This window comes from Colias eurytheme, chromosome 19, assembly GCF_061535395.1.
Source record: "Colias eurytheme isolate Ceu_HAF_F1 chromosome 19, ilColEury1 Martin Lab GWU primary, whole genome shotgun sequence".
In the NCBI taxonomy this organism is placed as follows: Eukaryota; Metazoa; Arthropoda; class Insecta; order Lepidoptera; family Pieridae; genus Colias; species Colias eurytheme.
The window spans coordinates 7,030,105-7,041,774 of record NC_142998.1 but is presented as its reverse complement, the minus strand read 5'-3'; the positions used below and the strand labels follow the sequence as shown (position 1 = coordinate 7,041,774).

The 11,670-nt window shown below is 34.6% G+C and overlaps 1 protein-coding gene across 2 annotated transcripts in view; it reads right to left on the bottom strand.

Annotated features, from left to right (window-relative positions):
* Window positions 1-4,800: 4,800 nt before the first annotated feature.
* hwt (SH2 domain-containing adapter heavyweight) overlaps window positions 4,801-11,670 on the bottom strand; it is a 149,090-nt gene continuing 142,220 nt past the window's right edge. For both annotated transcript variants that reach the window (XM_090112929.1, XM_090112930.1), the window contains 4 exons: window positions 8,209-10,278; window positions 7,636-7,777; window positions 7,376-7,495; window positions 4,801-7,255 (listed from right to left, as the gene is read on the bottom strand). In XM_090112929.1, coding sequence (XP_089969055.1) covers window positions 7,069-7,255; window positions 7,376-7,495; window positions 7,636-7,777; window positions 8,209-10,278 — 2,519 coding nt within the window. In that variant the 3' untranslated portion in view covers window positions 4,801-7,068. The remainder of the gene's footprint in view (window positions 7,256-7,375; window positions 7,496-7,635; window positions 7,778-8,208; window positions 10,279-11,670) is intronic.

Below are 11,670 nucleotides of genomic sequence, written 5' to 3'. Positions count from 1 at the left end.
TATTCTGGGTCTCTTTTTTACTCTTTCATAGCTATAGGTATATATAATAATAAGAGATCTAACTGTTAAGAAATATGGAATTATATTCATCGTACTTTGACTTTATCCCTTGTACTTGAGTATGTACTTGTGAAGCTTAAATACCGTTAACACCTAAAAATTCTCTTTTTACTTCGTCATAAAAAGACTCAACGTAACATATTTCAAACAGGCTCCTTGTATCATTAATTTGATCCATATTTTTTCTCAAATGGTCCCTAAAGCCGACGCTAACATATTACGAGGGCGGAATGTTACCGTAGGTAGCAGAGACAAGAATTTATAAATCCAACACCATTTCTCACCCTTTCGTTAAAAATGAAAACAACACGTACCAAGATACCTTATACCTTGAATGGTACGTTAAAATATATGACTTGAACAAGATTCTTTACATCACTTTGATCCTTATAATTTAGAATTTAATATGTTAAAGACTTTTATTCATTTCGTGTGTCGTTGGTGTAATTGTGTGTTATAAGTTGAATTTAGGCCGCTATTATTTGTATAGGTATAATATTTTAATGTAATATTGGGGATAATATCTTATAAATAATTACGTATATTCTCAGTTTATTGGGTAATGATATTATAAGCTACACGACGTAGACTATTGTAAAAGAGCATAAATATTTTTATTCATCTGTTTTTCTTAGTATGTACATTTGAAATTGTGTTAAAATTTTTTACGCATATATATTTTTATATATTGTAAGTTCTTAACTTACTGGTCTTACTTAAGAGATTGCTAAATAATCATTGTAGAACTAGCGGTCCGCCCCGGCTTCGCCCGTGGTACATATTTAGTATTTACATTTTCTCTACATAAGAACCATCCTCGTACTTCAAGGAATATAATAAAAAAAGAAATATCGAAATCGGTCCACCCGTTCACACGTGATGCCGTGACAACGCGAAACGGGTTTCATTTTTATATATTGTAGAATAAGCAGTATTGTAAAAATATTCACGTTGAAATTCCAGCAAATAAATAAATTACAGCGAAAATGTTATTTTTATTTTTATTTAGAGACAGACCCAACTAATTAATTAAGAATTCCATTTCCCTACAATAGATAAACAACAACTAAGGACTAGAATGAGGAACCCTTGTCGTGTGTGAAATAAGGGTTCAAGTTAATATGTTAGAGGCGATCTTTCTGTCAATTTATTATCCCTTTCTTTCTAATGGTTGTATTCACTTTTTCCTTTACACCAAAGTATTCCTATATTTTATTTAAATAACACAAAATGTGAAAAATAACTAAAATAGATAAAAATAACTCTGTTTAGTTGAAAATTTGATTTTTTATGATATCTAATTTAGAATACAAATTACTATAGTTTCGTAAAATTTAATTACTTACGAAAATACTTAAATAGGTAGGTACCTACTGAATTCGTTAGTAGGTAGATATAAGTATTACTAAACTAGATTTCCGCCCGCGGCTTCGCCCGCGTTTGCAAAGGAAAACCCGCATAGTTCCCGTTCCCTTGGGATTTCCGGGATAAAAACTATCCTATGTGTTAATCCAAGTTACCCTCTATATGTGTGCTAAATTTCATTGTAATCGGTTCAGTAGTTTTTACGTGAAAGAGTCAAACATCCATACGTCCATACATCCATACATCCTTACAAACTTTCGCCTTTATAATATATATATTAGAAATATATGAGATATATATTACTAAATATACCTATTACAAACTTTAAAATTGAATCGTTAATTATTATAATTACTATGGTAAGTACCTACATAATAAATTAGTGGTAAATACCTATACTTGCTGATAATTTCTAACTACTTGAAAATTAATTGTATAATCAACGAAACTTTCCTAGGAGTTCGAATGGCTCACTATTTGCACAATAGTGAGCCAATTTAATAATTTATTGATCGTGGTTTGCTGAATTCGATTATTAATTATTTTGGGTATTTGATTTTCATTGACTCACTCAATGTTCTATTTTTTTTATTAGATAGGTAGTTACTTACTGAATTTATTAATCATTTATAAAAAAATATTATCAACCACTGCATTCTATAATAATTATTCATATTATTTGGTCGCATCTTCTTTTGCCATATAATATTAATATTCTACGTAACAATATAGAGGGCGTGTAAGCTAGCTAGCAGCGCCATCTACTAAGTACAACGTGTATCAGGTGAATGCTTATCGTAATGTGTCATAGTGTTGGGGGTATCCCGTAGATGGCGTGATAAACAATTTTATTTTATGTTGGATATCATCACAGATCACAGAAACTAAAGGGATATTATAGTGAACTTTTTATATTAATTAAATTTTTAACCATGAGAGTTAAAAGGATTATATTTAATGAAATATAATTTGCGTATTAGCCGTGGCGCGCGGTTTCACGCGATTTGAACCAGCAGATAACTGACAAGTAATTCTTAGAGCAGGCTCCAAGGAGATGTTCGTTTGCAAAAATAGCGGACCTAAATCTGACTTCTGATATATATTGTATAGCTCCCAGACATCCTATAGACAGATGTTGCCAAACAGTTTTGTGGTCCCCCTGCCCGCACCCCGGTAATTAAATATGGCATACAAAGAAAAAAATAAAAATTTCCAAAACATGCCGTGTGGGGTATCAAATGAAAGAGCTTATTGAGTAGATTACGAATATATAGCATACTATATACATTTCTTACACTTTCTCTAAGATTTTTTAGAAAATTTACGAAAATAGTCCATTTTTGAGTTAACTTTAAACCACTAAAGATTGAAAACTCATGAATATATTTTTTAAATTATTATTTTAAATAATTAACAATAGTCCATTGTTTATGATTCATTAGTTCGTAATATAATATAAGTGAGCTATGTGGTGGATTTGATGAAAATAACTATATACTATATGAACTTGAAAATATACTCGCCATCTTTGAATGCTCCCCCCACTCCCCCATGCAACTATTTCACTGTACGGAATATTGAATCGTAAACAATGGACTATTGTTAATTATTTAAAATAATAATTTAAAAAATATATTCATGAGTTTTTCAATCTATAGTGGTTTAAAGTTAACTCACAAATGGACCATTTTCGTAAATTTTCTAAAAAATCTTAGAGAAAGTGTAAGAAATGTATATAGTATGCTATATATTCGTGATCTACTCAATAAGCTCTTTCATTTGATACCCGACAGGGCATGTTTTGGAAATTTTTATTTTTTTCTTTGTATGCCATATTTAATTACCGGGGTGCGGGCAGGGGGACCACAAAACTGGTTGGCAACATCTGTCTATAGGATGTCTGGGATCTATACAATATATATCAGAAGTCAGATTTAGGTCCGCGATTTTTGCAAACGAAACTCCACTGAGAGTCCGGTCTATCTTTAGCTTGTATTATTCTGCTAAATGTTCATCACTGTCGTCTGTCAAGTATTATAGAAGTCCGTTCAGTGGGTATCTTTTGAAAGGGGAACATTACATACATCTTTCCATCCTCACAAACTTTCACGTTTATTATATTAGCAAGATTAATTATTAAATTACTTTATTAGTAAACTTTATACTCTCTGTAGTGCCATGAATTTAATTAATATAAGAAGTAAGGTTCTATTAACCTTTTTATTTGTGACTAACTTTTCAAAACTGTAGAATAGTATAGACTATACACTATAGAACATAATTAATGTACTTTTTATAACTTAAAATTAGTAATAAAAACTTATTACTATTTTAAAACCAATTTTGAACGCTTTAAGAGCAGCTTTATTGTTTGGTTCTGTGTGTATAGGCCGTAATAAATGGCACCTTAAAAGGGCTGATAGACGTAGGAACTTTAAAACCGCGGTTTTAAAGTTCGCGTACTTACTCGGCTCGACGTCGGTGACACACGCAAGAGCTTGGTCAGTAGCTTCTCGCGTGTCACCGATATCGAATGTCTCTATGTCATCAACAGAGGGAATTTTATGTTATTCAGGAATTAAATATAGACATTTTTAATTAACCAGCACTTATTTTTAAGTAAATAGCATTCTAACAAAATAAATGTTCAAAAATTGAAGGATATATTTTCGTTTTTACTATTATATTTTGAGGGTACATTACAAAAAAAGAGCGTGTGCGCCGAGCCCACGCGTCAGGAGTGAAACTTCCTTGGCGTGATTCAAAGATACCTTCGCCAATATTCAATTATATTATATTCATTCATATTAATTATATTAAATTATTTTCATAAAACTAAAAGAAGAAGACGAAATTAATTGAACTTTTGCACTTAGTAACACCTATTATAGCTAGACAGGCTAGGCTCGCGGCTCGCGGCGGTGACAGACGTGCGAGCGAAGGCGGGCTACGAGTAAAATTTCAAACATGTTGGATCGTCAACGAACTTACTCGACGGTTTTTAAGTACGCGTACTTGGGGTGACACACGAGCGAAAAAGGTCGTCGAGCCACAAGTTCGCGTACTTACTCGTACGTCTGTCACCCCATTAAAGTTTAGCCATAATTTTATGGTTTTTGGTTGTTTCAGACTAACTATTAAAAAAATCAGGAAATATCGAATATAGAAAGATAAACTTTGTCAATTTAAATTTCCTGATATCTTTATGGGATATAATCTATTTTATATATAATATATCCCTTTCCCCGAGCGCTCGGGGTATGCCAAAATGCATTCTCCACTATAAAAAAGGTAGGTTATAATCATAGATATTCAATTCTAAAGGAAAACAGTTGAAGTAGGGTTATTAACCATCTAAAATTAAAACAAAACATATTTTTCAAGACTTTTATTACGTCATTTATTTCAAACTACACCTTCAAAATTATATTTGATTATAACTACGATAAGCTATAACATTACCTAACATTTGACCAAAACCTATCGTTTTATGAAAAATTTTGACACGTTTTAAGACTTCCAGAAATTTCCATGCTATCATTACATTCCATTATATACTTACTACGTTAAATATTAAACGGATAATTGTTGGCGATATACAATAATAAATTATAATTCATTTCATAATCTTTACAGAATGGCTCTTGTTCTGGAAGATGAACAGAATATTCAAGTTTGAATCGAGCTTTGATGGTAAGCATATGAAAAAGTACTCTGTAAGATGGTAATTTAACAAATTGTAAGTAAAATACTTGATATGTAGTCTATTAAGATTGTCGTTATAGAATTTGTTAATGATTCTTTGCAATCCATACAGGTTTTCCAGATTGGAACATAGAAAACGCATTAATTTTTATTGTACATCGCCTACGCAGTTGCTTAGTAATAAAATCGTACATTAAATATTAAAATTAGTTGCACGCTTGCAGAAGCTGCTTTGCGGTGGTTTAGTACATATTAAAATGTCTCACATACATAAAAATTCGCTCGTTCCCATATAAAACTACTATTACACCTAAATATATTGTTATACACGTAACAAAATTGTTAAAACGTATTTTAAGTCTCAAACAAGTGTTAGTCAAAATCAGGTACAAATTAATCAAAATTAAATCTAAGGTAACTGAACAGTAGAGGAAGATTTTGAGATCACGTTGCATTTCTTATTGATTAATCCTCTGAATCAATTTAAGAATTCATTGAAATAACTCATATTACATGCGTACACATAGATTTATTTCAGTTTTTGGCGTTTACAAACATTATATCAAACTAAATCACAGAAAATTACTAAACAAATTATTTTTCTAACCTTAAATGCGACAATGAAGTATCTGAATTGGACCATATTTTCCAAATGAAAACCTCATAACACAAGGCCCATAAATAGGTATTTCTACTTACATCTAATGTAACAAAAAATATAAATAAGTCAAAGTGACTGTTACATAACATGTGCAATCTTTCTATGATCTTACTTACGCATACATTATGTGCCATAAAAGATAACTACGGTTATTTTTTTATATAATATAACGCCCACCGTTACTTCTGTATTACATGACATCAAGTATGGCGATGAATTGTTGTGACTGCGACGTATTCTTCATAGAATTGCAATCTGACGTCTCAAAGGATTTGCAATGAATAAATTAAACGATGTATTTAAGTTGTACTCTACTAATCTAAGCTCAATATTTTAGTTCGTGGATGAAAAACTAATTAATAACTACGGTGCAAAAAAGAAAATTCCTTAGTCTATTACGGTATAAATAGTTAAAGGTCTGTCACAATGCGTGTACCAGTTTGTACCTTGCTTAAAATCGATACGGTATTCGTGACCGCCTTGAAAACGATGAATCACTACCACTTTAATACTATTTAAGTCAACGAACGGACTATGTGGACTATATTATTTTCAGTTAGTGTAAATCAGATATTGTTCTGATTTTTGTGCATGAACGGTACTTATTTATCGAACCCGCCAAACCAAGCCCAGTAATATAATTAGGCCCCAAATTATGTACATAAAACACATAAAAATACATAAATTTGCTTGTGGTTACATCATGAACTTATCACTTACGTCAATAAATAAACACATAAATGAATGTTTACACATCTTAGTATGATTGTAATGAATTAATAGCAATCGATAACAAAACTACGTTCTGATAATAACTATAATAATATGAATATGAAATAAATAAGTAGATTACATTCACTAATAAATTATTTTAGAATACAGGTTGCTGCGGTGTATGGACTAGCATAATAAGAAAGAGTGTAATGCGAGCGGTTAAAATACAAAAGCCCCTTAAAATAGCTAAACATATCCTAGAACTCTTTGGTATTATTCACTGGACGCTAAAACTATACAGAGATACACATACAATTGCTAATGTATCAAAAATTTCTAAACGAAAACTTGCTTCAATATTTACACCCGTCTGAATGCGATGCTAACTGAAACCTGATAGCGGACGCAACTAAAATCATTGGCGATTTTTCCTCCTCCGACCCGAAGGCTTTCAATTCTCCAGGCTTTGGCAGGATGAACTCGAGCGACTCAAGCAATCGCCAATAAGTCGATTGCGTGTCAGAAGAAACCCGGTGGACAATGTCCACAGTCTCCTTCTGTTCTCAAAGCATAACGGCAGGCAGTGGAGTCGACAGAGCCATATGTTCCGCTCCCCTGACCGGCAGCCTTTGAGCCGTAACATAATGTCTCATTAAAGCAGGCACTGTAGGAAATGCAGTCGAGGCCCCTCCCAAAGTATATCCATCACCTCCACGACATATACGCATGTGCATAAAACCACGGGTAGACCTGAAACAAAACGAACAATTATTAATATCGTGACTCATTTTTATCTACCGAGATAGTATGTTATACTGATATGAATATGATGATATTTGTTGTCTACATGATAAAAAATATTATACTCACTTCAAACTAAGCGAGTAATCGTGTTTAGCAGATTCGCTATTCCGAACCAAGAAAGCTCCTTCCTCTGCATCTCTGAGCAAACTTTCAGCTTCTATGCGCGACAACGTTCCATGATACCACCTGAAATAAAAAAAAATATATTAATATAATCAATATCAAAACAAAACATATCATAGTAAAGTGAAGTGACAAATTAAAAGATAAGAGAAAATGAAAAGAAAGTAATTAAATATCTATATCGTATCATCTTTGAAACTTACCCTTGTCGGTCAAGTGGAAGAGACGCATCAACTAAATCTCGAGGTGGAGCTATGGGTCCCAAATTTAAGTGCAATCCCTTAGATCCGCTTGATCCACTGCTGCCACTATTGAAATTTAATGTAAGCTTCTCACGATGCTTATCTGGAAAATAATACACTCATTATTGATACAATTTTAAAAGTAAAACACAAAATGGAAAGCCTGACAACTTCAGTTATATTCAATGTAAGTAATATGTCACTTCTCGTAAAGTATCAATCACTAACTGTACACAGTAACATATTACAACAGTAACTTGAATGTACGTTTACAAATTGCACACAGCATAAAGAAAAACTTCCTTCAAAAGGCACTTTAGTAAATTAAATATCGGGAGGGCGGCCTACCAGAATATTTTGTGCGGTGCAATCTCAGTCATGTATCTTAATCGGTATTATTTTGTAAAAGTCACGTCAAATTACAATAAATGTGAATTGAATGTGGCAGACCCTTTTCTTACTATGTTTGTTAATAAATGATAATAGAAAATGATATTTCCTATTCTTTTCTATTAAAATAATGCAATAACTCACCTTGATTTAGGTCTTGTACGCTTTGACTCGATGAAGCGTTAGATATAGCTTCGCCGAAATCATTATTTAACTGTAGGGACTGGCCGCGTAACTTTCTTCGCAGTTTTGGCATATCAAATGGCAAGGTTCGTAGATCAACTTCAGCCTCAGCCCGTCGTCTACGAAGTTTTGGCATATCAAATGGTAGATCTGAAAGATCCACGTCTTCATCTTTACGTGCTTCCTCAGTATTGCTGTTCTTAAAATTTATGAAAGCATTCCTGGAATCAACACCCTCTCTGGAGTGTATTGATATACCACTATCCGACCCTTGAATCTCTGTATCACCTGGTGTTGAATGTCTAAAAGTAAGGTTCAATAAATTCCTATTTTGTAATGCACGACGTTTAGGTTTCTGAACAATTTCTACAGTTGTTTGGATTGTAGTATTTCCCGTATCTACGTCTTCCGGAGAAACTTTTTGTGAATTATTATTCTTATTATTGTCAGATGTTTCCGATGCTGGTTCTTGTGAAGATTTATCAGATATAGGGCTTAAAATGTGCAGTTTAGCCGGATGATGCCCAAACCCCGTTAATTGCATATGGTGTGATTTAGCAAAAGGAACGTTGCCAGAATCCGAGCTGTGCGAGCTTAGCGAAGAGGAATGTCGACCTTCAGAGCTACTGCTGCTTCTATCACCTTCACTATTGCTACTTCTTAGTGATTCCATACTTCCTCCGCTGCTACTTGTAGCCATGCTCTCAGTGCTCGAATACTTTCGTCTAGGGCGAGCTATACCGGGCCTGCCTTTAAACTCCATTATAGGGCCGACCCCCTTTGGCCCCGTGTACCGATTCAACTCTGGTGTGTCTGAATCGGAAGTGGGTCGACCCTTAATCTCTAAAAAAATACCGTCCTTTGATTGCCCCCTTTCATCATCACCATCACGTGATTCCCGACTTGAATCTCGTAGACGTTGTCCAACATCTAATTCAGTAGAAACAGACGCTTTTACATCAGTCATACTAGCATCACTACTTGTGGGCGTGTCTCGAGCCCTGAGTGATTTTACAGGTAATCTTAAGTCTTTCAGACGTGGGTGAGCTGGTTGCGACTGAGGCAAATTTGGGGCGCTTTTTATACTATTCATGGCAGATCCATCTTTCTGTTGAAATTTTGTGGGTAAAGGCGCTGTTGATGGCGGCGATGGAGTATAGCCGCGGAATGGAAGTTGCGATGTTGACGCTGTTCGCTCTTCATCATCTATATGAACTTTTTCTAAGTCTTCTGATAATGCTAATGCGTTATTTTCACTTTCCCTTTTCTGTCGTATAGTTGGTATCTTTGAGCGCCGGACGCTATCTGTTTTCATAGTCACCTTGCGGCGTCCTTTGTAGTCTGGTTCACTCCGCTCAACTGCTTCAAAAGCTGATGCCGCTGATGATATAATTTTACGCTCTTCGGCTTGTAACAAGGCCGGATGATTACTAACGCGGTCAAAATCATCCAAATCATCGTCGGAGCGTGCGATTTTGCAGTCAAAAGCGGTCTCATATATCTGTCGAGTGGTCATCTCTTGTGGCCAGCGTGGCAAAGGCGCCGGCACATAAAATACGCTACGAGATGGACGGTGCTCGTCTACATCTTCGGGCGCGGCGCACGCGCAGCCGGCCGCGTCGCGCCCACGACGCCTCGGCGGCATCCACGCGCTCTCTCCAGACGAAGATGACGATCGTTCTAGCTCACGAAAGCCATCTTCAGCCACTGAAAAGCGTTTTGGCAGGTTTGGTCTTTGAGCAACGTGTGGGGCGTCAAGACTAGCCGATTTTCTGTAGCGCGTTCCTCGTGAAGATGATGTCGAGGATGCTGCTGGGGCGGAAGGTGCAGGTGGGGGCGGTGCAGTTTTAAACAAATCGCCGTAATAATATGGACTGGGATTTCTGCGAGGAGCGTTTGCGTAACGTGGATCAGAACGTCCACTGTCAGGCGAATGCAAGGACGGTGCAGTTGCAAATGGATCGAATTCACCGAACTCGTCTTCTTCCTCTTCTTCTTCTGTTGAGGACGACCGGTCGTCTGTAGATGATTCTATAACAATAAAAGAAAAACAACAAAATTAATATCCTATATCCCGATTTGACATAACAATACAATTATGAACATAAGTTGAAGATTAAATGACGAGATCCAACAAAATTTAAAGGCTTTTAAGAATAAAATGTGAGTAACGAGCTAGAAACATCCTTCAAGTCTGAGACCACGATTCGTCTCAAGTGGTCTCTTAAAAATAAACGAGAATGTGCACATATTGTGTATAATAAATTCATGTTAAACGAGGGAGTTTTTAAATCTTTTCTGAACGTATTTCAAATAAGATTTTTTCAAATAAAACATCGAACTTTACTTCTTAGCTCAAATTTGTGGACAAAAATATAATATAATATATTTGTATAAGCAAATTATTATAATTTTTACATCTATGTATTATTATATTAATACAGATTACTTCATAAGATTTAATTTAGACTACTATGTGTGTTTATTTATTCCTTTATAAATGAGACAAATTCATAGATTCCCTCGAGAAAAAAAGTCTATGTCCTCATGCATACGATGCTAATGTAATTTCAAAAGCAAGCAGGAATACCCTAATGAGAATTCCTTGCTTTGAACAACAAAGGCATCCCTCTGAATGCATGTTAAAGCCTGGATTTAGCCCTCTAGCCGCGACAAACCCTTACAGGGAAATTGCCTAGCAACAGCGTTGGCGAATATTGCCAATTAGACATTATTGGCTAATGACTAATGAGAGCTCACATTCTTCAATTTACAATTTAAACTAAAGTTTGAACGAGAATTAATTATCTAAATTAACTCGAATCATTGCAATTTACTTAAAGATGCGTAAGGAAAGAGATTAAAATTAACTAGAAGCTTTCTAATTCTAATAACGGTTCCTAAAACACGAAATTGTCTATTAGTGACAGGGGTGTGTAAAGTGACGTCATTAGGTGACGTAATTACGTTTCCGCGTGACTGGACGTGTGCCCTACGAGCACGATTTTGTTGAATTGCCACGATTTACATGTTTAATGTCTTTTCAAAGTTGGGATATTAGAGGAGATAAAGCAATGTTATTTGACCATAACGGTTCAGATTAAAACGTATTGTCATTCAGTTAATACTGCCATACAGAAAAACATAGCAATGACATGACATCATCAAACACGTAGCGGAAATCCGATTTAAGTTAATAACCCTACATGGTGGAATCCGAAACCATTTAAGTCCGCGTTAGCACGGCTTATTCTGTCTTTTAGATAAATTCTGTTTATAAATAAAAGGTACTTTAAAACATACAGCCAAATAATGTTTCTAAAAGAGAATTACTAACTTTTGTTATTTTATGACAATACGATAATTACAGGACGAATTACGCAAATAATAAAGAATCTGGTTATAGTAGAAGAGAGATAAGTC